Source organism: Sinocyclocheilus grahami, unplaced genomic scaffold (assembly GCF_001515645.1).
Source record: "Sinocyclocheilus grahami isolate Dianchi unplaced genomic scaffold, SAMN03320097.WGS_v1.1 scaffold1.1, whole genome shotgun sequence".
Taxonomy (NCBI): domain Eukaryota; kingdom Metazoa; phylum Chordata; class Actinopteri; order Cypriniformes; family Cyprinidae; genus Sinocyclocheilus; species Sinocyclocheilus grahami.
In genome coordinates, this window is record NW_015505180.1 from 3,187,790 (window position 1) to 3,214,761 (window position 26,972).

Consider the following 26,972-nt stretch of genomic DNA (forward strand, 5'->3'; position numbering starts at 1 on the left):
ACATTTTCAAATCGCGGTATACCTTGAAACCGGTAATCGGCCCATGCCTAGTAGGTAATGAAATTTTAAACGTTCACAGTGTATTTTTCTACTTTATATTTATACAATTTAGGGATTTGGGTTACTTTATATTTACTATTACTTTATATTTATACTTAGTATAAGCCATAATGAATTAGAATTTTTATTTTTAATATAAAATGATAAAATAAAATAAAATAATGGTACAAATAATGTTATTTGAGTGTGCAGGGCTACTGCCGGAGGTTTTGATGTTCAAATCAGGAGTAAACAGCTTTACTAGTAGTTTTTCATTGAAATGACCTTGCATGCGTGGTGTTGGTCCAGTTCCCAAGCAAAACCAGAGTGCTTTTACTCTCGCTACATGCTCACACTCATACACATACACACACCATCTGCTCACAGTCTTAGACTGAGCCAGGCCATGTCCCAGAGTCCTGCAGGTGCCTCAGTAATGTCTAATCAACGTCACCCAGACCCGGCAAGAGACTGCTGGTTGTGAGAAAATGTATGTGTATGTTTTTAACTCCAGTGTTTCTGTATATTAATTAAATGTGTGAAATGGATGGAATCGATCATAAGGACAAACTAGAACCTCTTCATAAATCTGTATGATCCACATTTTTGAATCAGTAGATACATATATTAGATACATATAAAATACAAATATATACATATAAAATTTGGAGCGAGTAATATTTTTTCTCTTTTTTTAACAAAAAAAAACTTTTGTTCGTCAAGTACACATTAAATTGATTATAAGTGACATTAATAATGCTACAAAAGATTTATATTTCAAATAAATGCTGTTCTTTTGAATTATCTGTTCATCTAAGGATTTGACTGGGGAAAAAATGATATATTGATTATAACAAGAAATGTTTCTTGAGCAGCAAATCAGCATATTATAATGAATTGAAACAATGAAGATTGGAGTAATTGTAGCTAAAAAATCCAACTTTGCATCACAGGAATAAATTACATTTTAAATATATTAAAATAGTAAACAGTTATTATAAATTGTAATAATATTTCACAATAATATTGTTTTTGCTCAAATAAATGCAGATTTGGTGAGCAGAAGAGGCTTCTTTCAAAAACATTAAAGAATCTAAATTTTGTTGATATGTAGTTAGTTGTTTTTGTTTTTTTTTACTTTATGCTAATAAGAAATTATATAAATGTGGTTAACAACCAATGGGAGGGCAGACAGTAAAACTTACTTGACCCCCCCCCCCCCCCCAATTCATCAAGTTTATGCATGATAAGCAACGATGTAATGTGGCTATCAACCAATGGGAGTGCAGACAGTAAAGCTTACTTGATCCCCCACCTGGTGCAGTTGGATAGGAAAGTCTACTAGCAACTATTTCTCTCACTAGACCATCTGATGCCTATTGTGCACAGAAATGCCAAGTATTGGCTGAAATCATTAGTTATAATATGATTAATTGACTTTACATTAACTCAGTTGAGAAAAGAACTCTGTTTTAGAATTTAGAAGCTTAGAAGTTCTGCAATAGAATTAAATTTTCCATGCAGGTGTAGTATTTTTGGATAAACCCATCCCCAAGCAGCACAAAACACTGGAAGTTTTCAAAAAGTCCTGTTGTTTGTCACATTGGACAGTGCTGCAGTGAGGACCAGCCATGCTGATCACGTTCTCTCTCTCTTCCAGTGAAAAATCTAAACCATGCTCTCTCACTCAGTAAGGAAAGGGAAATTTGCTAGGAATTCACACTTCAGAGACTGGCTGACTGACACGCAAGGGTCAAAGGTCAAGCTGTTGGAAAAGCACCTGTCTTGTGAGGCCATTTGTAAAGGCTTCTGGAAAAACGACATTTAGTCAGCGTGTCAGGGTGACGGCCTGGACTGTTTACACTACGGCTGCTCTGTGCTCTCGATAACCACAAAACAAACCGGCAACTGCACTTGACAGCACATTGGTCTGTTTAAGTGTATGTGAGTAACATGCAGCTTTTCTCCATATCTGTTTATTGTGTTTATCTGGATGTATTGCTCTATATTTTCGCATTTGTTTGCAGTTATGTGATGTTCTTTACTTCACTGTTATTCTAAGAAATAAGATGCCAGGAAATAAATATCTAACTCTTATCAAACACCATTATAATTTGGCAAAGTCATTCAGTAGCTATTATAAATATATCCAATATTCATAATATGTTATGCAGCTGATTTTGATGCCGATATAAAATTAAAGTGCCCCTATTATGCCTTTTTTTAAGGTTCCTAATATTGTTTTGGGAGTCTCCTACAATGCATACAAGGTCAAAAACGCTTTCGTTTTCTCAAAATATGCATTTAATATCACTTCATTTTCCAATGATTCTCAAATGATTAATTCGAAAGCAGTTCTAAGATTCCGTCTCTCTAAACCTTTCTGTGAGCCTACTCTGCTCTGATTGGTCAGATGGCCCAGTCTGTTGTGATTGGTCTACCGCATACAGCGCATTTCGGTTGTGTGTGTGCTGTCTGCGTCACTCATAGTACATGCCTATATCGTGCGCTATATCGAAAAAATTTTCTATCGGTATTGAAGAAGGTGTACTGTCGATAAATATCGATACCGTTTTATCGCCCAGGCCTAATTTTAACCACTGATTCTTTGCAGCCTCATCATTCGGAAGTGAAAATAAAACAAGTTTACTTTCACAGCGTAGGACACAGCGTCTTCTCGACATGATGTTTCTCACACACACAAACAAGCTACAGTGTTTGAGGGCGGGGTCAAGTTCGTGGCCGGCCAACGCAGAGTATAGCCGTGTATTATGCAAATGTTTTCCCCCGTGACGTGTAGCTGTCACGGAAGTGGGTTTTGAATTACTGACAACTCGTTTCAGCTGTTCAGAGATGATTCTTTCTTTTGGGAGACAATAACTTTAATTATTGTGCACTTTCGGCTTTACAACTTTGCAGATCGTTTACATTCATATACAGCTACATTGCACACTGCATGAAAGGCAATATTCGAAACGGCATAATATGGGCACTTCAAGCAACACTGTGACTATTACAATGATTTTCATGTGCTTTTTATAAGCCTGTTGAAATTAAGTTTGTTTAATTCTGTGTTGTTTAATTTCAATGAATCTGTTCTAGATTCAGTGATAAAATATATATAAATTCAGTAATTAATTTGCATCATCACACAGAAATGCTCACAAAAGTCTCTGTGGGCCATTTTTTATGCATTGAAATAAGTAGTAAAAAAAAAATATATATATATATATATATATAAAAATACATTTGACTGTTTATTAATATATATTGACACAGTGGCGCTTAAGTAAAAATTGTTCTTATTTCCTTTATTCCATTCTGAAATTTATTATTTTACACATTTTGAATCTTTTTGACTAACTGCTGTTGGGTTTAAATGATGGTTAATTTAATTGAAAGCTGAAGAATATTGTCCAGCTCTACATCTACTGCAGCAGCAGCCCAGCGACAGTCTACAAACCGTTTATGAGCCTGTTCTTCCTCCTATCCCAAGACTCCTTCTGTTGAGGTTTTATCTAATATGTAGACCAGGGTCAGACTGCCTCATCTCAAAGTCTCACCTCGCTTTAGAACAGAGCAGCTGATGAAAGAGCAGACCGTCTGCAAAATGTTCCCATTAACAGGAAAATCGGACCTGTCAAACATGCAGGAGGAAATGTCCTGAAAGCCTTGTATGCTCTTTTGCACGGAAAGCATTGGCATTTGTTACTGTGGTGACAAGTATGTGTGTTCTGTTTGATGGAGAGGGGCATCTTGCCTGCTCTCTCTCTCTCTCTCTCTCTCTCTCTCAGCTGCTAACTAATGTGTTGCTGAGATTGCGCTGACAGAAGCAGCCCTTAATGGCTTTAATATTGTACATACTGGAAATTGGAGGAAATGAATTGTGCTGATTCAAGTTTTTTTCCACTGTCTCCCTTCACGCCAACATGCATCTCCCAGCGTCCTTCGCTGCATGCATCATAAATTAGCTTAATACCCTTTGTATGCACTACTGTACACACAGAAACAGTCTAATTAAAACTTAATGGCACTCAGAGAACACACACACACAGGTGCAGGTTCAATGTGTGAGAAGTTCCTGCTCTTTATTATCTTCTAATGGGAGAGGAGAGGAAAGGAGGTGGTCTTAAAAGAGAGTTAATCAGATTAGCAACTCGTCACCGTTTCCCTGAATGCTTTTAAATGTGTGTGAAATGAAGTGTGGAGAATGTCGTAGTTGGCACACCAATCAAACAAACAAACATACAGAAGCTCACAAATTGCCAGATGCCCTCTTTATGTTGACTTAAGACCCCATGAAATTGCTTGCTGAGTACTGTTTATATATATATATATATATATATATATATATATATATATATATATATATATATATAGTATTATATGAGCTCCAGAGTTTGTGTTCCAGTGTTATTTTTAATATCTTTAAATACTATGATATTTTTATATCTATCTATCTATCTATCTATCTATCTATCTATCTATCTATCTATCTATCTATCTATCTATCTATCTATCTATCTATCATATATATATATATATATATATATATATATATATATATATAGTATTATATGAGCTCCAGAGTTTGTGTTCCAGTGTTATTTTTAATATCTTTAAATACTATGATATTTTTATATCTATCTATCTATCTATCTATCTATCTATCTATCTATCTATCTATCTATCTATCTATCTATCTATCTATATATCTGTCTGTCTGTCTGTCTGTCTATATAGAATCAGTTTTAATTGTTATATTTCCTGTTTTAATTTGTTTAATTAGTATTTATGTTAGGGATTTTTTATTTATTTTTTTATTTTTTTATTTTATAAATAGTTTTTGGTTATTTTATTTCACTTTTAGTTTTACTTATTTTAGTACATCAAGTTAAACTAAAATGAGAAATTAAGCCTTGGCAACTTGCTGAAATAAAAAGTTTGTTTTTATTTTTTATTTTAACAAAATTACAAAAACTTAAACTAAAATTCAAATCTAAACTTGAAGTATAAAAATAAAAGCTAACTCAAAATATTAATAAATACTGCAATTGTATACAAGACGGTATATTGTATTATATTATATCATATATTACTATGTTCTCATATTATGTAAGAGTTGTCTGGATTTTCCTTAAAATAAAAAACAGGTGAGTTTTGAATCTTTTGTGCTAGGACAATTAAGCTGTTTTATGCCAAATGAAGTGTTGTAAATGAGATTGTCCTGTTTTGAGCTCTAATGAGCAGACAGCCCAGGTCTGGTGGATTAACGCCCTGGCACAGGAAGGGTTACTGGGACACAGTACTGTCAGGACTGTTATAAATGGCTGTGTTTTTAAGTGTCAGAGATGGATGTGGGTTAATGGAACTGCCCTCTCTCTGTCCTGCAGGTGCACTTGTGCTCAAATTCACACTTTTTGGCAACCTTTTCAGTGTCTTTGGGTTGAACATGTATTTTATTTTACTGGCTGAATATTCTGTGATCATTTGATTTTTCATGTTAGTGTTAATCTGCAGCATTAGAGCTCAGCATTTTAGAGGTGTAAGGACAAAACCATTATTTCCAAGTACTTAGAAAATCTTCTTCACCAAGAAGGTTTAGTAGAAGACAGCAGATCTCTGAGATATTTAATTCAGTATGAAAAGGCCTTTAGACTGTAAAGTTGGCCTAACAACTTCTAGATTTTTAGATTTCCTGAAGTAAATTTGAGCTGTGTTACGGTTGCTAGGTGGCTTCTAGGTGTTTACTACTGGCCTAAGTCAAAAAAGCCCACCTCCAAATCTCTACACTGAAAAAAAAAAATGGTGAAGAAAAAATTTTCATACATAAATTGCTAATAAATTTCACAATTAATTACAAATAAATGTGAAATTTTAAAGTAGAAAGACTGAAATATTTATAATATTTGTTTTATTTACAGCATTGAATCAAGTCCAGTCACTTAAAGAAATGTGTCCACAAAAGGCCACATGATTTAGTATATAACGTCTGTAAAACTAATGCTAAGTGACAAATTATATGCCATAACCTTGTTTCAGTAGAATATATTTGTACTATAGTAGAAATCACAGCCATGAAGCATCTCCATGGTTCTCCAGAAGTTTAATATGTCCAGAAGTTCATAACCTCTAGTCCTTATGATGCCTGGCATGGCTTTAAAATGTACATGTGCTCCATGATGAAAAGACTAAAATTGTCCATTTCTGCCTGTGTTTGCTCTGTACGGAGCACCTTTAAAGCGTGAGGTTGTATCAAATGGGCTCTTCGGCTCATTTCGAGTGCAGCCAGAAGTCTCTGAGCACCTGGAGGAGTGTGCCAGCTTGATAGGGGAGTTAGAGAGAGTCCTGCTGGCTAAGGCCTTTTCTATGTGTCTGAGTAATGCAGCATGAGAGAGAGATTCGGAGGAGTCGTCTGCGTTGATGGGGTCAAAACACATTCAGCTCTTATCACCCCTGTTACAAATGTGCCTCTTCTGCAGAAATAGAAGTTATAAGTCCTTTGTGTGGGTGTCTGTATGCATACTCATGTGTAAGTAAGTGGTCTCCTTGAACTATATGTCTAATGTTTAATGCATGTTGTTCCATTCCATTGGTCAACAGCATGTTTGAGCCAAAGGGTTCATGGAAAACAAGTTTTGTGAATGCATGGCTTCACAATAAGGAAGAGTAAGGCCAGTGTAAAAGAGTTTCAGCTCTGTTGACAGAACTTTCATTTTGTTGCATTATTTTCATGCTTACATTCTTTCGTTACAACATTTTGTTGATCATTTGTGTTTATGAGAATTAACATACATCTGAAATAACACCAGCTCTCTCTCTGTGTCTTTCTCTGCAGACAGTACTATGAGATGCTGTATAATACAGCCGACGAGCTGCTAAACCTGGTGGTTGATCAAGGGGTGCGTTACACAGAGCTGGAGTACATCAATGCTCTGAGTCTCCTCCACCGCAGCCAGACTGGCGTGGGAGACCTGACCGTGCAGAACATGCGGCTGCAGCGCCTCAAAGAGATCATATGCGAACAGGCTGCCATTAAACAGGCTACCAAGGATAAGAAGATCACTACAGTCTAGACACACGTTTAAACTATATCTACCAACACTCTGAAAGGGTCCACGTTACTGCCGTTCATTACTGTCACAGGCTTTGAGTCAAGTCACACTTTCAAGCAAACATTATAATGGTTTCATTTCATTTTCTTGCTTTACAGTATTTGTTAGATGCATTTCTGACCAGGGCTTTGTGCACACAAATGCACACACAGACATGTTCTAATAAATGAATCCCTTGTATCTTTTCTGGTTAAACCGGGCCACACGTTTCAGAGCGAGAGGACGGATTCACTCATTGTAGCTTAGGGACATTTTCATCTCATTTTCTTACTTTATCAAACCTCTGCTCTCAATTATAGAATTTTCTTGTGTGCCGTCTCTCCCTGCCCAGCCCGGAGCTTGTGCTTAGAATAACAGATGCCAGTTTAGAACGCCAGGCTTTTTTATGAGGGGGAAAAAAAGAAACAGCTTGTCTGCCACTTGTTGATTTGTTCTTTTTGCTCGAGAGGAAATGGGAATCGCTAACCTCATTCAGCAGTTCTTAAATTTCTCCCTACTCGTTGCAGGTCTAATTGTCATGACATAGGTGCATAGTCATTGATTGTGCTAATAACAGTGGATTCCCTGGTTGTTTAAACAGGCAAAGAAATTAGTTTCTAAGCCTTGATGTTGATATATATTCGAATATCACTTCAAATGCCGAATGACACGTTCACTTTCTGCCCTTTGACTGTGTCTGCTTTCATTTGAATCTGAACCTCTTATTCCTTGTTCAAACAGACACAAAACCCCACAGATCACTCATGCTCTGTTCTAGGCTATTTTTAGTTTATTAATTATGAAGACTAGAGCAAGAGAGAAAGCCATCGATACAGAACACATGCGTTAAGCAGGAAGCCATCAGAGCAATCCATCAAAATGACTCAACCACTCGAATCAATAATTGCCACCAGGTTGCCACAGAGAGAAACACAGTGGTGATCTTTCATATTCTTAGCACATTAAAATTGTGTGTGAATGTTGAAGATGTTTTAGAGCAATGGTTAGACATTAGAAATGTCATGTCTGCCTTGTTTTATTATGCCTGTAATGCATCTAGTGAGAGGAGTCTTACTAAACTCATACAGTTTAAGCCATTATCAGGTCCGCAATGCTGTTTAAATGAAGCGACTGACTCAAGCACTTCTGTTAGCATTATACCGTGCAACTATAATTCAACTATAATTCATTTAGACATTACTGCAACAGAATCTGATGTTCTTTGCACAAATTATGTCAGAGCAAAACTATTTCATGCCTTTGTTTTTGTGTATTTTTAGTATGTATTTTGTGTGTAGCTTTTAATAACATTTGAGGTGTTCATGTACATGCTTGTAAATTTCAATTAACTGCTTATATAAGTCCTTCATCCTGAGGAGCCTCTCACAGCCCTGGACTACTGGATTCAAAGTGAATTTTGCCAATGGTAATGTCAAAGTGAAAATAAATGAATATAACAGAAACAAGATCATCTGTATATTTCACAAGTGAGTTTAATTTCATTTAACGTTAGAACTTTATTCATATGTTTCACTTGATGAATGTGCTGTCAACAATTCAGGGAAAACATCTGATAACACAGATACTAACAAAAATAATAGATTATTTTTGAAGAATACATTATATACATGTATTCAATACTTAGATGTAATATCATTTTTACATTATATAAAATGTGTGTGTACTGTATTCCCTGCCTACATTATGAAGACCAAATGTCCCCACAAATAAATTAATACCAGTAAATTTTGACCTTGAGGGGACTTTTTTTTTTTTGTCCCCATGAAGAAACAAGCTTATAAATCATTGGTGTAAAAGGATAGACTATACAGAATGTACAGTAGAAAAATCATTACACCTATGGGATGTCCCCATAATGATAGAAATGCCGGTGTTTGTGTGTGTGTGTGTATACAGTACAGGTGCATCTCAATAAATTAGAATGTCGTGGAAAAGTTCACTTGAGAAGTTCACTCAAATTCTTGAATCGATTTTGCTTGACAATTCTCATAAGGCTGCGGTTCTCTCGGTTGGTTGTGCAACTTTTTCTTCCACACTTTTTCCTTCCACTCAACTTTCTGTTAACATGCTTGGATACAGCACTCTGTGAACAGCCAGCTTCTTTAGCAATGAATGTTTGTGGCTTACCCTCCTTGTGAAGGGGGTCAATGATTGTCTTCTGGACAACTGTCAGATCATCAGTCTTCCCCATGATTGTGTAGCCTAGTGAACCAAACTGAGAGACCATTTTGAAGGCTCAGGAAAGCTTTGCAGGTGTTTTGAGTTGATTAGCTGATTGGCATGTCACCATATTCTAATTTGTTGAGATAGTGAACTGGTGGGTTTTTGTTAAATGTGAGCCAAAATCATTACAATTAAAAGAACCAAAGACTTAAACTACTTCAGTCTGTGTGCATTGAATTTATTTAATGCACGAGTTTCACAAATTGAGTTGAATTACTGAAATAAATGAACTTTTCCACGACATTCTAATTTATTGAGATGCACCTGTATGTATAATTGTGTAATACAAAGTATAATAGCTTATGTATTACAAAAAGTTTGAAGGTATTTATTTATTATACATGTATTTATTAACATGCTTTAAAAGAACTTGAGTCAGATTTTAGCTTAGTTTAGCTTAGCTGATAACTGAATCGTAGCGTTCCAGCCATGCGCGTGTGCACAACGCTGGCGCTACTTTAGTTTATGTACTGTTGGTAACCAGGCAACCGATGCGCGTGCAACTCGAGGTTATTTAAGCTTCTCACAGAAAGTCCGCCTTAACTAGCGTCTATTGGGGGTTGTTTTCGTAATTAGTGGAGTCAAATAATTAATCTTTGGCGTTTGTGTTAAGCTGGACATGTCAGATTCCTCCTTTTCTCCAGCAATAAGCGCTGCTCACTGGAGACTGGAGACCATAGAGACAGCAGCAGAAGAGAGGCACAGTCAATACACACAACAACAATGGAGGTAACAGCACTCAAACATGACTATTTACTCATTTATGATATAATTTCCTTAGACATTTGACTCATTGTAGCCAACATTTCCTTTATTCTTTTGCATGAATTGGAGAATGATGGTGAATTAACGGAGGACCAGGTGTATAAATGCCTGTCCAACCTGGGACAGTCGGCTACAGGACTCCAGCACACTTACCTATGCCTCTCTGTGCGAGTGAGTGATCCACACACACATTGATGTTTTTTGTTATTGTGGGATTTTCATTGACTTGCATTGTTTTTATATTGATTTAATATTTGTTTAATATTTATTTGTTTAGATTCCAAACAGCTTAGCATTGCATCACTTGCTAACCAATGGGTCCTCTGCAGTGAATGGGTGCCGTCAGAATGAGAGTCCAAACAGCTGATAAAAAGCTGATAATAATGGATTCGTTTATTTCAAACACGCAGCTTTTCACTTCACAAGCCGTCTATTAATGGACTGGAGTCATGTGGATTACTTGTGGATTATTGTGATGTTTTTATCAGCTGTTTGGGCTCTCATTCTGACGGCACCCATTCACTGCAGAGGATCCTTTGGTGAGCAAGTGATGTAATGCTATTATTACATTTGTGATAACGGTAGAGCAACATTTTGAATAGTAGCTGAATTAAAATGATAAAATGACAGATTGCATTTTTTTTATTCCCCTATTCCTCTCATATGCCTGATAATAATAAAAAAAACATATTTTATTGATTTTTATTGAACAATTTGAGAAGTTATTGATAGTTTTTTGATAGGCATAAAGCGCATACAGTCACTAGCTGTTTTGACTGTTTAACGGGTTTAGACATTATTTAGTATGTTTATTAAGCTGATTTTTATCGGCTGGTCTCCACAATGTGAGTGGATTTACTGGCCTTGGGGGAACATTTGCTCTCCACAGTGTGATCCACAAACACACACACACACACACACTGAGACTGCTACATCACTAGGCAACAATTGATATTTCCCATATAAAATTTCCCAGGCTTATGCGACAGAGCTCCAGGGTAGAATATCAATATATTTTTCCGGAACCACTGATATTGTTTAGTTGCATGACTTCGCTGGAGAGAGAGAGACAAAAGTGGCCTCCAAATTAGTTTACATCCTTTTTCTAATTTACATCACTAGGCAACAATTGATATTTCCCATATAAAATTTCCCAGGCTTATGCGACAGAGCTCCAGGGTAGAATATCAATATATTTTTCCGGAACCACTGATATTGTTTAGTTGCATGACTTCGCTGGAGAGAGAGAGAGACAAAAGTGGCCTCCAAATTAGTTTACATCCTTTTTCTAATGTGTCTCTCCTCTAGTTTCAGGGTTTTACCGGATGACATTTTATTGGCACCTTAACTGAATTTCTGATTGTGTTTGGCCACAGGGGCAAGACTTGAAAAATGTCTCAATTTTATGCAATTATATCTATCTACAAAAGCTCGAGCTTCCCTACAATAAAATCAAAGGTAGGTTTACTCCAGTTTAATGTTTGTGTTACAAGAAAACTATATGGTGAAATGAAATTTGCTGTCATGTTCCGGACCCCCTCATATTTGTCTTCCACTAATGTAGATATTTGCTCTAATATCCTCTTGTTGAAAATGTTTGCCGGATTTAGTTTTTCATGCGTGCCCTTCATGGTTGCTTGGTAGCGGGATAAATAATCTCAGCTGTGTGGATGCTTGTCATCCATCTCTCTCTTGCTCTTTCCGCCTCATTTTTTGTGACTGGTAGATCTATCCTGCGTGAGTCACATGCCACACCTCATCATACTGGATGCTTCCCACAACCAACTCACCGATTTCTTTGGATTCCAGCCACCAAAATATCTCAAGGTGATTCTATTTACTACAGAGGGGATAATGTGATGGCATGTGAGGTTCAGCTTTCTTATGCAAGAGTGAATGAAGAGTAACTTCACTGGGTCTCAGAGATGTTTTACTGTTAATTAAAGTTAGATGTTTTACATTTTTTACTTAAATACAGATTTTTTTCCTCATTTAAGGAGGGTTATTGTAATTTAAATGGTTCAAAATGTTCTTGTAGTTTTGTTTTTTTTACTGATGTTTATATACTGTCCTTTTCTTTTTTTAATGCAGGAGGTCAATTTCTCACATAACCAGATGTCAGTAATGAAGGATCTTTCTGCATATTTCTCTTTGACCAAACTGATTCTTGACTGTATCCTTTTGAAGATTACAAAGCACATCTTTCGCAATTAATTTTACTTCATTATTGTATTTCCAAGTAAAACAGGCGTGAAAATAATATAGGGCAGGGCTGTCTCTGTGTTCCATTTAACTCAGAAGTCGGATGGGAATGACGTCACACCCGAGTTGACTGCATTCCTGTACAAAAGTCGGAAAACCAAGATGGATGCCTCCATTGTTAGCAATACTGGTTGATAAAAACACATAATAAAGCAGTATTGTGCACAGATAAAGCTGGATAATACCAACAGGTTTATTGAGACACAGACAAACAAATGTGTTAATTAACCATACAGTATATTAGAGTCACAATTCAGACTTGGGGTATTTTAGTTAAAAGTTCCTTCTGGGAACTCAGAATTTCAGACTTCCAGGTACAAATGGAACGCACCATTGCTTTTTGGAATCGATTAGAGCAGGATAAGTGGGTGTCACATACCAAAATGAAGCTAGCTTGATGAAAAATAGGGACTGGTGACGTCAGCCGAAAAGAAAATGACCAGAATTTTAAATAGCATGCACTGATAAATAGCGATATCACTAAGGCCTGGCCAAGGATGCCTAATAAAAGTAACTTGGCTGATTTATGTTGACTTTTGTTGACAAAACTATTGATTTGTTAAAAACAAGTGTATGAAACATTCTTTGACTGTGCCTTGCTTTTCAGATAATTCATTTAGTGCCATCAGGGGGCTGGAAAAGTGCAAAAGGCTCTCACACCTCAGCCTGGCCCATAACAAGATCTCTCGCATTAGGGGTCTGGACCATCTGCCCCTCAGAACACTCTGCCTGGTACTGTCAGCCCTCTTAAACACAAACACACACTCACCAGTTATTACAGCAACGCCTTTTTAACACAGCTAATTTATTCCAGATGATTAATAAGTGCAGAGAGGTATAAAATATGAATGTATTTCATGAAATACTTACTTGTTAATACTAAGAGCAAGTTTGCAGATTAATTCATATGTGTTTTGAGGTGAGAAATTAACAGTGGTACGGCAGGACAGGTATTGAATATTTAACTATAAAATGTTAATTTCTGTTTGGGAAAATGTCACACTCTTCATGATGGGGCAATAAATAAATGTACTACTCACGCTTGATTTTAATTTGAGATTGGAATGCAGAAATTAGAGGTCTTTCCTGTTTTTCCTCAAAGTGTTTACGTGTTTGGATTAATTAGGGTCCGCCTGCAAAACCTGTTGACATATTTTTCTGCTCACCCTTAGTATCTCCCCATCACCTGTCATCCTCTTCCAGATTATGTTGTTGTGTCAACACTTTCAGAAAGGTTACCACGCTTTCTGTCTGTGATAGTGTGGGCAACACTACAGCCTCTTGTTTTGGCACGTCCTCCTGCCGTTTTGATACCACTGACAGTTATTCTTTTTTCCCAAACCATCCGCTAACTGTGTTTTTCAGATAGTATGAATGATTAAGCGCCAGCATTTTCGGAAAATATAACAAAGCCTGGTGTTGAAGCCCGCCATATGGCAGGCCAGCGTGCCACCAGACCTTTGCCACTCAGCTGAAGGATGTTTATGCTGTCCTTTATCAAAGAGATTCTTCATCGTCAGCAGCGCCACGTCCTTTGGTGTCCACGTCCCCACGAGGCCAAGCTGCTGGCGTGAGGGAGCCTGGACCCTGTTAAAAAAAAAAACACACCCTCCCACACACTGAACCTGTCCGTCGCCCCTCCCCTGTTGCTCTGAGACTCTGAACAGCGTGCGCCTGTCAGCCTGTTCCGCTCACACCCATCACACTTTGGATCTAGATCTTCCAGAGCCCCTCGTGGTCACCATCCCCTGCTGTTCTGCGCCAGGCATGGGGGTGTTATAAGGCTAAGGCTTGGGAAGCTGGAATCTTTCTAGCCCCTGTAATAGGTTACGGGTCAATTTTACGCTTTTCATTTTTTGAGTTGCTAGAAATACTGGTTACCTTAGAATGTTTTTCTTTAAAGTTTGTTAGTTTTTGTTATTTAGGGTCATGAGCATGCCTGTAAAGTGTCGACACTCTGATGGGTTGTGGAATGTGCGTACAAAATTTCTTAATTTGTGATGTTTTCACGGTCAATTTTTTTTTTTGCTGAATTGCGTTGAATCCAGTGGATCAAATCGATCAAGCTGACTCCGACCAGTGTTGTTATTATTATTATTTTTTTTTATATATATATATTTTGAATTTGCTTTTATTTTTGTATTTTCTTTTTTCCTTTTAATTTTAGTTAAAGTTTAGTCATTTTGTTGTCATTTTATTGTTAATTATTGTTTTTTAACGTGTCTATAGTTTTTTTTTGTTTGAGTTTTATTTTATTTCAGTTAACATATATTTTATTTCAAGCAACAAAAATATATATGCTTTTTAGTTTCTGTTAACTACAATAACCCTGAGCCCAGCCATAATCATTGTACCCTGATTTCAAACCCAATACAAGGGCTGGAAAGTGAGGTGAGACGGGTAGGCTGTACGGAAAGCCTCTCGTTCATTGATATGCACATGCTACATCTTACCAGATGTTCGCCTGTCAGTTCTTACCCATCAGCCTTTAATTTCCTGAGCTCACCTGTCAATCACACAGCCACAGCCAGGCAGAAATGGCACATGACCCTGCAGATCATGTGCAGAGCTTCAGAGTTACTGTTCTTTACGTCATTGAAATGATAATTGTATATATGTGTGTGTTTTTTCAAGAGGGGGAATGTGATACAGAAGATTGAGAATCTTCAGACTCTACGCAACCTGCAGGTTTTGGATTTGTCCTGTAACCGGATTCAAAGCCTCTCAGGTCTCCAGAATCTCCATTTCCTGGGAAACATCAACCTTGAGAGCAATCTGGTAAAGGAGCTGTCAAATTCCTGTCATATTATAGTATGCAGATGGCTCTAAAGTTATACCTCAGAGCATAACAGACTAAAAGGAATCAATTTAATCAAGTGAAAATGGTTAGAAAGATCTCAAATCTACCAGAAAAAAATAGTACCTTAAAGTGGTAATATATACCCATAAAGTACTACTATGAACTGTTAGGGATAAATAAGGTACTCAGATCTCTCTTTGAAGGTTCTGCCCCAGTAGAAATTTGTTGAAGTTCTGAGAGTGTATATGTGGCATCAGACTAGATATTTAACTCAACAAATAATTATCTTTTTTGTTCTTTGTGTATCAGATCAGTGAGGTAAAGGAGGCTGCACATTTGCATGACCTGATATTGTTGAGAGAAATTAATCTCCTCAGAAACCCAGTGCAGGTGAGGGCACCATAAACATCTGAACACCACGACACAGGTAACACTGGGCTTAATGTCATCACCTTATACTTAATGCCAAATACTTCCTTGCAGGACCAAGAAGACTATAGACTTGCTGTGATATTTCTCCTTCAGCATCTCGTACTTTTGGATCAACACACTGTAACTGCTGAGGAGAAGGTGATTGTGTGATCTAGAGTACAAGGAACGGGTGCTTTACAGCTTTACTTTCTTAAAATTGAAGTGCTGTTTATGGCTATGAGATGGAGGAAGCCTATTTTGTACAAAATATATATGTATATATATTTTGAAGAAGAGCCATTTGTTGGCAGGTGCATGGTTCATGGGCTGAATTGAACAGAAAGTAACTTGAAAGCTCTGAAAGTTTGTTGGAAAATAAAGCACATATTTGAATGACAATGTCAGGGTTGAGTAGTGAGTCCCATTCCTGTCTTTCATTTTCAGGTGTCTGCTGTGAACAAGTACGACCCTCCTCTGGAGGTGATCGCAGCCAGAGATCACATGACCCACTTGATGTACCAGCTCATGCAACCACAGGTTATTTTTGACAGGTACAACTTTTCGATCCACTTTCCTCTTCATTTTATGAGCGTTTCTAGTCCACAAAGGCCACTTCCCTCAAGCAGAAAGCCCTTCAAACCACTCACAGCGCTCAAGTCTGAACTAAAATCAATCTGGAGCTGTGTAGAGAGGCTATTTGAAGTCACCCAGTTGGTTATAAACTACATGGTTGAACTCACAGGAAGTTCAATAGCATTAGCTAATATGCATTTTCACATGTTATTCCACAAGTACTCTCCCCAGTCTGGATGCTCCGTACCCCATGTTGGTCCTCACTGGCCCTCAGGCCTGTGGGAAGAGGGAACTAGCCCATAAGCTGTGCCAGGAATTCAGTGACTATTTTGCTTATGGGTAAGTTTGGAGTGCATCATAAAAGTCACTAAAATATGAATTTGTAAACAAATGAAATATTAATTTGTACGGTGTTATGTGATATTTTGTTCAAAGTCTGCACAATATTGGGAAAAAATGACATTGCAATATTTTGTTTTTCTGCGATATGTATTGCAATATAAAACAAATACAGTAATTTTCTCAAGATGACGTGAATATATATTTGAATAGAATTATTCATCATTCTTGAGTGTTTTCTGTTGGGGTATGCAACTGCATATAAAATAATTATATAAAATTCTTTTTTTTCTTTTCTTTTTTTTTTTACTTTTTACTCTGAAGACTTTTTTGTGTGAACCATACTTTTGGGGCTGAATGATTTGGAAAAACTTTCCACTTGATTTTTCTTAGGCAAAATTCCTACAGTCGACCCATTAAATGTCTTTAAAATAATAATTATTATTATTAATATTATAAATGTATTAGGATTGTTATTAAATAAATATATTATAAAAATAAGAATAAAATAAGAACTATATTTCAACAATACTTTTGTAGTGGTAAATAAAAGCATACTGCCAAATTATTAATTAATAATATTTTTATAGTACTATTTATGTCTTGATTTCTTCATTATCAAACATTAAACCATCAAGCTTTTATTTTGGCCGTTTGCCTGCAAATAAATAGCCTACTGTACATGCACTGTTGGTTTCTGAGTGAACCCCAGCACATATATTTGTTTAATTAAATACCAGCCTTTGCCATATGATAATCACACTAAGCCATATCGCAATATATATTTCAATATATCATGCAGTCCTAATTTATCTCGAGTTTCTTTAATCGATTTGTTTGTTTTAGTGCCTGCCACACCACCAGGGGGCCCTATTATGGGGAAGAGGATGGATCAGACTATCACTTTGTCACAGAGGAAGAATTTCAGAACATGATTCAAATGGTAATTCTCTGTCCAGACTTTTATCATATTCTGATCTGCTTCGGCAGTATTTTAGTCATATTTAGTTTTTAGTGTTACAGTTTTAAGCCCATTCATCTGGAGAAAAGGACTTCCTCAGGCCATATTGGTCTTTAAAGCAATGACATGCCAAAAATGTGAAGAGGGGAAAGAATTCACCCTAGATTCTCTTTTTACCCAGGCCCCTCAGGTGCTTCTTAGAAGAGCGCACACCTAGTCTTTGCCTCCACTATCTCGTTTAGCTCTTAAGTGTTGCTTTATAAGTCCAGTGTGATTGATTGATAGAGGCTGGAAGAAAGCCTTTTGATGTGTGATTATAACCTTATGCCTCCAGAGCAGAGAAAGACAGAGGCGAGTTTTACAGACTAACCTCCCCTACCTATATCACACCAGCACAGATGTGTGTCAGCATTCTGTAGACGCAAACGTTCCTTGGTGCTTTTCTCTTGGCCTGTTAAAGCAAATAGTGTAGAGGATTAGAGCATGGTTGGGATTTGTACTTATGTTTTAAAACCATCTTGACCAGAGATGTAGAAACATGTGTTTGAGAATTGCTTTGTGCGAGTAAAAGCTTGACAGATAGCGACTTCGGCATTGCAGCGGCTAAATGGACCCAGGTGCAGTTGAACACAGGGGTCAAAGGTTTGTCATGTGAGAAGAACGATGTTCCCTTGCAACCCAAAGGTCAAGAGTTCAGGTCATTCTGCAGTGAATCTGTGCTGAACATCCATGATGCCCAATTAAGAGATGAATTTGAGCTCAATGCCATCATGTTCCATTTACAGTCTCTTTTTCAGTTTTATTCTCTCACTGTCAGGGTCAATTTGTCCAGACGATGCAGTACGGAGGACATTGGTATGGCCTGTCGCGGGAAACTATTGAGCGTGTGGCTCGTGAAGGTCTGGCCTGCTGTGTGCATATGGAACTAGAGGTATGGTATCAAGAAAACGTGTTCCACCATGTTGACCAAGCACAAAACTGGGTCAAATGCTCCAGCAGTTATATATTTTGGACGTTTTTGTGTGTTTGTTCCAATACAGGGAGTGTATAGTTTGAAGAACTCATATTTTGAACCCCGTTACGTCTTGCTGATCCCCACTGTTGTTGATACTTACGTCTGCTTTCTGAAAGCAAGAGGATTCTACAGCAACACTCAGATGGAAACTGCCGTGTCTCGCATTGACTTCTATGCCAAGATCAACAGAGAATCACCTGGCTTCTTTGACAACATCATCCCTTGTGGTAACAAACTTTTATCAACCCATTAAGGTCAATTACACTGTCTTCTATCTATATATCTATAGGAATATACTTTTGATTTCCCTTAGTGAATTGTAAGAAACACCTAAGTGACAATAAAACAACTTTGCCTGAGCAGGAAATTTTCAAAAATGTATAAATTTTTTTCTTTTATGGAAACTCAATTGCTCCTTCTATTGCTCCTCTTCTATTGCTCCTCTTCTATTGTGCTCATCAGATGACCGTGCTGAGGCCTACCATACTCTAAAACAGTTGGTGAAGGAGTACCTGGGTCTAGAGGAGCATGGAGGAGGAGGTGACAGCAGCTCAGTCACCCCTGACAACACCTCCACAAGTGAGCTTTCACAGTCCCATTTTGCCATACGCTAAGACCCAATGAAATTGCTTGGCAAGCGCCATGTTCTTTTCAATGTTGATATTTCATCTGGAAAAGTATTCAAATTATTTTATTTAAAGTGTTTGTTTAATTATTTATTTCAGATTTTAGAGGGTTTTTTTATCTTTATTTATCTATGCATTTATTTATAGTTTTTAGGAGTATAATAACATGTTATTATACATGTTGGCATCTACAAAATAACAGACTTGGACTAAAGGCCACAGAACTCCCAATTTGATTTCATGGGGCCTTTACATGAAGTCAGTTTTGTCTGCGGGGCACTCCGACAGGATTATAAAGAATATAGTTGTAAATAGCTGTACTCAGTGTGAGGCTATGGCATTTCACTGCTGCAGCCACAGCAGACATCTGTTCACGATGGCCGAGTGCCCTTACGACAACTCTGTTGTAGACTCAACTGGCGAGTTACTGGCAGCCAACACAACAGAGGCCACTGACCTCATAGACTCCTACAGCAGAAACTACCAGAACAAAATCCAGGCCAAAATGACCCCTCAGCAGACCCCTGCAGTAAGTCAGAGTTACTGATTCTGATATTTTTACACGATTATTGGCTTGATATAATCCACAGAAGCTATCGTGGCGAGGAATAGCAGATAGGAATTAAATGAACAGTCACACTCATGCAAACACAATATTTTTTTTAACTCCATAGGAAATGGCTTCCAATCACCAACGCCAGCAGCTGATTCGGGAAGCTCTGAGTGGGAAGAGTCCTGGTGCTTATGCCGAGCTGTTTCAGAGGTAACAGAACTCTTGACTGTACATTACCCAAAGACTGTGACTGACAATGAGATAGAAGATCACTGATCCAACCCCAAAACATTGGCTTGGTCCAAAATCTGGTGAGCTGCCTTGCTGTCTACATAGGCAGACATCATGCTAACTCAAATTCAGCCTCAAAAGTGACTGATTTGTAATGCTTTTCATAAGCAACTACAACTCTGCACAACTAACGATTTCAGTAGAATTTAGCGTTAGCACATTGAAAAGCTAATGATGCAACACTGTACTTCTATAATTAAATTGCATGCATAAATATACTCTACTTTTCATAATTTTGTGGACAGTACAATTTATTATATATATATTTTTATAAATTTATACTTTTATTCAGCAATGATGCATTCAGTTGCTCAAAAGTGACATAAGACATTTATAATAATACAAAAGATTTCTATTTCAAATAAATGTTGTTCTTTTTAACTTTTTTTATTCCACAAAGAATCCTATAGTTACGTCTCATGGTTATGAGAAAAATATTAAGCAGCACAACTGTTTTCAACATTTATAATAAATGTTTCTTGAGCAGCAAATCAGCATATTAGAATCATTTCTGAAGGCTCATGTCAAGTCAAGTCACCTTTATTTATATAGCACTTTTAACAATACAGAACAATACAGCAACTGAACAGCATTAATTAGGAAAATATTGTGTCAATAATGCAAAATGACAATAGTAAACACTCAATTTTCAGTTAAAGGCAGTTCATCATTGAATTCAGTGATGTCATCATCCAGCTCAGTTCAGTTTAAATAGTGTCTGTGCAATCAAGTCGACGATATCGCTGGAAATAAAGTGTCCCCAACTAAGCAAGCCAGAGGCGACAGCGGCAAGGAACCAAAACTCCATCGGTGACAAAATGGAGAAAAAACCTTGGGAGAAACCAGGCTCAGTTGAGGGACAGTTCTCCTCTGGCCGGATGAAACCAGCAGTTCAATTCCAGGCTGCAGCAATGTCACATAGTGCAGAGGACTCAGCTGGTTCCTGTGGTCTTGTCCCGGGACTCAACTGGTTCCTGTGGTCTTGTCCCGGTGGCCGTCTAGGAGACAAGGTCCTCACTGGGGATCTATCTCTGGGGCTCATCTAGTTGTCCTGATCTCTGCTGACATTCAGGGCTGTAGAGGTCGTCTCTAGGTGCTGATCCACCATCTGGGCTGGATACGGACTGGATCCGGGGACAGGTATTGAATATTTAACTATAAAATGTTAATTTCTGTTTGGGAAAATGTCACACTCTTCATGATGGGGCAATAAATAAATGTACTACTCACGCTTGATTTTAATTTGAGATTGGAATGCAGAAATTAGAGGTCTTTCCTGTTTTTCCTCAAAGTGTTTACGTGTTTGGATTAATTACTTAATCCGCCTGCAAAACCTGTTGACATATTTTTCTGCTCACCCTTAGTATCTCCCCATCACCTGTCATCCTCTTCCAGATTATGTTGTTGTGTCAACACTTTCAGAAAGGTTACCACGCTTTCTGTCTGTGATAGTGTGGGCAACACTACAGCCTCTTGTTTTGGCACGTCCTCCTGCCGTTTTGATACCACTGACAGTTATTCTTTTTTCCCAAACCATCCGCTAACTGTGTTTTTCAGATAGTATGAATGATTAAGCGCCAGCATTTTCGGAAAATATAACAAAGCCTGGTGTTGAAGCCCGCCATATGGCAGGCCAGCGTGCCACCAGACCTTTGCCACTCAGCTGAAGGATGTTTATGCTGTCCTTTATCAAAGAGATTCTTCATCGTCAGCAGCGCCACGTCCTTTGGTGTCCACGTCCCCACGAGGCCAAGCTGCTGGCGTGAGGGAGCCTGGACCCTGTTAAAAAAAAAAACACACCCTCCCACACACTGAACCTGTCCGTCGCCCCTCCCCTGTTGCTCTGAGACTCTGAACAGCGTGCGCCTGTCAGCCTGTTCCGCTCACACCCATCACACTTTGGATCTAGATCTTCCAGAGCCCCTCGTGGTCACCATCCCCTGCTGTTCTGCGCCAGGCATGGGGGTGTTATAAGGCTAAGGCTTGGGAAGCTGGAATCTTTCTAGCCCCTGTAATAGGTTACGGGTCAATTTTACGCTTTTCATTTTTTGAGTTGCTAGAAATACTGGTTACCTTAGAATGTTTTTCTTTAAAGTTTGTTAGTTTTTGTTATTTAGGGTCATGAGCATGCCTGTAAAGTGTCGACACTCTGATGGGTTGTGGAATGTGCGTACAAAATTTCTTAATTTGTGATGTTTTCACGGTCAATTTTTTTTTTTGCTGAATTGCGTTGAATCCAGTGGATCAAATCGATCAAGCTGACTCCGACCAGTGTTGTTATTATTATTATTTTTTTTTTATATATATATATTTTGAATTTGCTTTTATTTTTGTATTTTCTTTTTTCCTTTTAATTTTAGTTAAAGTTTAGTCATTTTGTTGTCATTTTATTGTTAATTATTGTTTTTTAACGTGTCTATAGTTTTTTTTTGTTTGAGTTTTATTTTATTTCAGTTAACATATATTTTATTTCAAGCAACAAAAATATATATGCTTTTTAGTTTCTGTTAACTACAATAACCCTGAGCCCAGCCATAATCATTGTACCCTGATTTCAAACCCAATACAAGGGCTGGAAAGTGAGGTGAGACGGGTAGGCTGTACGGAAAGCCTCTCGTTCATTGATATGCACATGCTACATCTTACCAGATGTTCGCCTGTCAGTTCTTACCCATCAGCCTTTAATTTCCTGAGCTCACCTGTCAATCACACAGCCACAGCCAGGCAGAAATGGCACATGACCCTGCAGATCATGTGCAGAGCTTCAGAGTTACTGTTCTTTACGTCATTGAAATGATAATTGTATATATGTGTGTGTTTTTTCAAGAGGGGGAATGTGATACAGAAGATTGAGAATCTTCAGACTCTACGCAACCTGCAGGTTTTGGATTTGTCCTGTAACCGGATTCAAAGCCTCTCAGGTCTCCAGAATCTCCATTTCCTGGGAAACATCAACCTTGAGAGCAATCTGGTAAAGGAGCTGTCAAATTCCTGTCATATTATAGTATGCAGATGGCTCTAAAGTTATACCTCAGAGCATAACAGACTAAAAGGAATCAATTTAATCAAGTGAAAATGGTTAGAAAGATCTCAAATCTACCAGAAAAAAATAGTACCTTAAAGTGGTAATATATACCCATAAAGTACTACTATGAACTGTTAGGGATAAATAAGGTACTCAGATCTCTCTTTGAAGGTTCTGCCCCAGTAGAAATTTGTTGAAGTTCTGAGAGTGTATATGTGGCATCAGACTAGATATTTAACTCAACAAATAATTATCTTTTTTGTTCTTTGTGTATCAGATCAGTGAGGTAAAGGAGGCTGCACATTTGCATGACCTGATATTGTTGAGAGAAATTAATCTCCTCAGAAACCCAGTGCAGGTGAGGGCACCATAAACATCTGAACACCACGACACAGGTAACACTGGGCTTAATGTCATCACCTTATACTTAATGCCAAATACTTCCTTGCAGGACCAAGAAGACTATAGACTTGCTGTGATATTTCTCCTTCAGCATCTCGTACTTTTGGATCAACACACTGTAACTGCTGAGGAGAAGGTGATTGTGTGATCTAGAGTACAAGGAACGGGTGCTTTACAGCTTTACTTTCTTAAAATTGAAGTGCTGTTTATGGCTATGAGATGGAGGAAGCCTATTTTGTACAAAATATATATGTATATATATTTTGAAGAAGAGCCATTTGTTGGCAGGTGCATGGTTCATGGGCTGAATTGAACAGAAAGTAACTTGAAAGCTCTGAAAGTTTGTTGGAAAATAAAGCACATATTTGAATGACAATGTCAGGGTTGAGTAGTGAGTCCCATTCCTGTCTTTCATTTTCAGGTGTCTGCTGTGAACAAGTACGACCCTCCTCTGGAGGTGATCGCAGCCAGAGATCACATGACCCACTTGATGTACCAGCTCATGCAACCACAGGTTATTTTTGACAGGTACAACTTTTCGATCCACTTTCCTCTTCATTTTATGAGCGTTTCTAGTCCACAAAGGCCACTTCCCTCAAGCAGAAAGCCCTTCAAACCACTCACAGCGCTCAAGTCTGAACTAAAATCAATCTGGAGCTGTGTAGAGAGGCTATTTGAAGTCACCCAGTTGGTTATAAACTACATGGTTGAACTCACAGGAAGTTCAATAGCATTAGCTAATATGCATTTTCACATGTTATTCCACAAGTACTCTCCCCAGTCTGGATGCTCCGTACCCCATGTTGGTCCTCACTGGCCCTCAGGCCTGTGGGAAGAGGGAACTAGCCCATAAGCTGTGCCAGGAATTCAGTGACTATTTTGCTTATGGGTAAGTTTGGAGTGCATCATAAAAGTCACTAAAATATGAATTTGTAAACAAATGAAATATTAATTTGTACGGTGTTATGTGATATTTTGTTCAAAGTCTGCACAATATTGGGAAAAAATGACATTGCAATATTTTGTTTTTCTGCGATATGTATTGCAATATAAAACAAATACAGTAATTTTCTCAAGATGACGTGAATATATATTTGAATAGAATTATTCATCATTCTTGAGTGTTTTCTGTTGGGGTATGCAACTGCATATAAAATAATTATATAAAATTCTTTTTTTTCTTTTCTTTTTTTTTTTACTTTTTACTCTGAAGACTTTTTTGTGTGAACCATACTTTTGGGGCTGAATGATTTGGAAAAACTTTCCACTTGATTTTTCTTAGGCAAAATTCCTACAGTCGACCCATTAAATGTCTTTAAAATAATAATTATTATTATTAATATTATAAATGTATTAGGATTGTTATTAAATAAATATATTATAAAAATAAGAATAAAATAAGAACTATATTTCAACAATACTTTTGTAGTGGTAAATAAAAGCATACTGCCAAATTATTAATTAATAATATTTTTATAGTACTATTTATGTCTTGATTTCTTCATTATCAAACATTAAACCATCAAGCTTTTATTTTGGCCGTTTGCCTGCAAATAAATAGCCTACTGTACATGCACTGTTGGTTTCTGAGTGAACCCCAGCACATATATTTGTTTAATTAAATACCAGCCTTTGCCATATGATAATCACACTAAGCCATATCGCAATATATATTTCAATATATCATGCAGTCCTACTTTATCTCGAGTTTCTTTAATCGATTTGTTTGTTTTAGTGCCTGCCACACCACCAGGGGGCCCTATTATGGGGAAGAGGATGGATCAGACTATCACTTTGTCACAGAGGAAGAATTTCAGAACATGATTCAAATGGTAATTCTCTGTCCAGACTTTTATCATATTCTGATCTGCTTCGGCAGTATTTTAGTCATATTTAGTTTTTAGTGTTACAGTTTTAAGCCCATTCATCTGGAGAAAAGGACTTCCTCAGGCCATATTGGTCTTTAAAGCAATGACATGCCAAAAATGTGAAGAGGGGAAAGAATTCACCCTAGATTCTCTTTTTACCCAGGCCCCTCAGGTGCTTCTTAGAAGAGCGCACACCTAGTCTTTGCCTCCACTATCTCGTTTAGCTCTTAAGTGTTGCTTTATAAGTCCAGTGTGATTGATTGATAGAGGCTGGAAGAAAGCCTTTTGATGTGTGATTATAACCTTATGCCTCCAGAGCAGAGAAAGACAGAGGCGAGTTTTACAGACTAACCTCCCCTACCTATATCACACCAGCACAGATGTGTGTCAGCATTCTGTAGACGCAAACGTTCCTTGGTGCTTTTCTCTTGGCCTGTTAAAGCAAATAGTGTAGAGGATTAGAGCATGGTTGGGATTTGTACTTATGTTTTAAAACCATCTTGACCAGAGATGTAGAAACATGTGTTTGAGAATTGCTTTGTGCGAGTAAAAGCTTGACAGATAGCGACTTCGGCATTGCAGCGGCTAAATGGACCCAGGTGCAGTTGAACACAGGGGTCAAAGGTTTGTCATGTGAGAAGAACGATGTTCCCTTGCAACCCAAAGGTCAAGAGTTCAGGTCATTCTGCAGTGAATCTGTGCTGAACATCCATGATGCCCAATTAAGAGATGAATTTGAGCTCAATGCCATCATGTTCCATTTACAGTCTCTTTTTCAGTTTTATTCTCTCACTGTCAGGGTCAATTTGTCCAGACGATGCAGTACGGAGGACATTGGTATGGCCTGTCGCGGGAAACTATTGAGCGTGTGGCTCGTGAAGGTCTGGCCTGCTGTGTGCATATGGAACTAGAGGTATGGTATCAAGAAAACGTGTTCCACCATGTTGACCAAGCACAAAACTGGGTCAAATGCTCCAGCAGTTATATATTTTGGACGTTTTTGTGTGTTTGTTCCAATACAGGGAGTGTATAGTTTGAAGAACTCATATTTTGAACCCCGTTACGTCTTGCTGATCCCCACTGTTGTTGATACTTACGTCTGCTTTCTGAAAGCAAGAGGATTCTACAGCAACACTCAGATGGAAACTGCCGTGTCTCGCATTGACTTCTATGCCAAGATCAACAGAGAATCACCTGGCTTCTTTGACAACATCATCCCTTGTGGTAACAAACTTTTATCAACCCATTAAGGTCAATTACACTGTCTTCTATCTATATATCTATAGGAATATACTTTTGATTTCCCTTAGTGAATTGTAAGAAACACCTAAGTGACAATAAAACAACTTTGCCTGAGCAGGACATTTTCAAAAATGTATAAATTTTTTTCTTTTATGGAAACTCAATTGCTCCTTCTATTGCTCCTCTTCTATTGCTCCTCTTCTATTGTGCTCATCAGATGACCGTGCTGAGGCCTACCATACTCTAAAACAGTTGGTGAAGGAGTACCTGGGTCTAGAGGAGCATGGAGGAGGAGGTGACAGCAGCTCAGTCACACCTGACAACACCTCCACAAGTGAGCTTTCACAGTCCCATTTTGCCATACGCTAAGACCCAATGAAATTGCTTGGCAAGCGCCATGTTCTTTTCAATGTTGATATTTCATCTGGAAAAGTATTCAAATTATTTTATTTAAAGTGTTTG

At 37.7% G+C, this 26,972-nt stretch overlaps 2 protein-coding genes across 2 annotated transcripts in view; both read left to right on the forward strand.

Annotated features, from left to right (window-relative positions):
* LOC107585070 (exocyst complex component 4-like) overlaps window positions 1-8,851 on the forward strand; it is a 103,980-nt gene extending 95,129 nt beyond the window's left edge. Inside the window, exon 18 of the mRNA XM_016271962.1 lies at window positions 6,878-8,851. Coding sequence (XP_016127448.1) covers window positions 6,878-7,115 — 238 coding nt within the window. The 3' untranslated portion in view covers window positions 7,116-8,851. The remainder of the gene's footprint in view (window positions 1-6,877) is intronic.
* Window positions 8,852-10,100: 1,249 nt separating this feature from the next.
* On the forward strand, window positions 10,101-26,879 carry LOC107592281 (leucine-rich repeat and guanylate kinase domain-containing protein-like). The gene is made up of 27 exons (XM_016281758.1): window positions 10,101-10,106; window positions 10,212-10,313; window positions 11,519-11,600; window positions 11,869-11,969; window positions 12,234-12,315; window positions 13,012-13,136; window positions 15,039-15,182; window positions 15,514-15,594; window positions 15,688-15,774; window positions 16,060-16,166; window positions 16,408-16,527; window positions 17,374-17,470; window positions 18,306-18,419; window positions 18,529-18,730; window positions 18,966-19,082; window positions 19,540-19,658; window positions 19,804-19,892; window positions 21,591-21,735; window positions 22,801-22,944; window positions 23,276-23,284; window positions 23,492-23,536; window positions 23,822-23,928; window positions 24,170-24,289; window positions 25,136-25,232; window positions 26,068-26,181; window positions 26,291-26,492; window positions 26,728-26,879. Exons 1-27 carry the CDS (start codon window positions 10,101-10,103, stop codon window positions 26,877-26,879), a joined length of 2,910 nt encoding a protein of 969 aa, XP_016137244.1.
* The last annotated feature ends 93 nt before the right edge of the window (window positions 26,880-26,972 follow it).

Bases quoted from the DNA above. Each gene is read 5' to 3' on its own strand.
- LOC107592281 (XM_016281758.1), top strand. The intron at 11,970-12,233 runs GTGATTCTATTT...TTTTTAATGCAG, and splicing joins AGCCACCAAAATATCTCAAG to GAGGTCAATTTCTCACATAA. The intron at 26,493-26,727 runs GTAACAAACTTT...TGTGCTCATCAG, and splicing joins TGACAACATCATCCCTTGTG to ATGACCGTGCTGAGGCCTAC.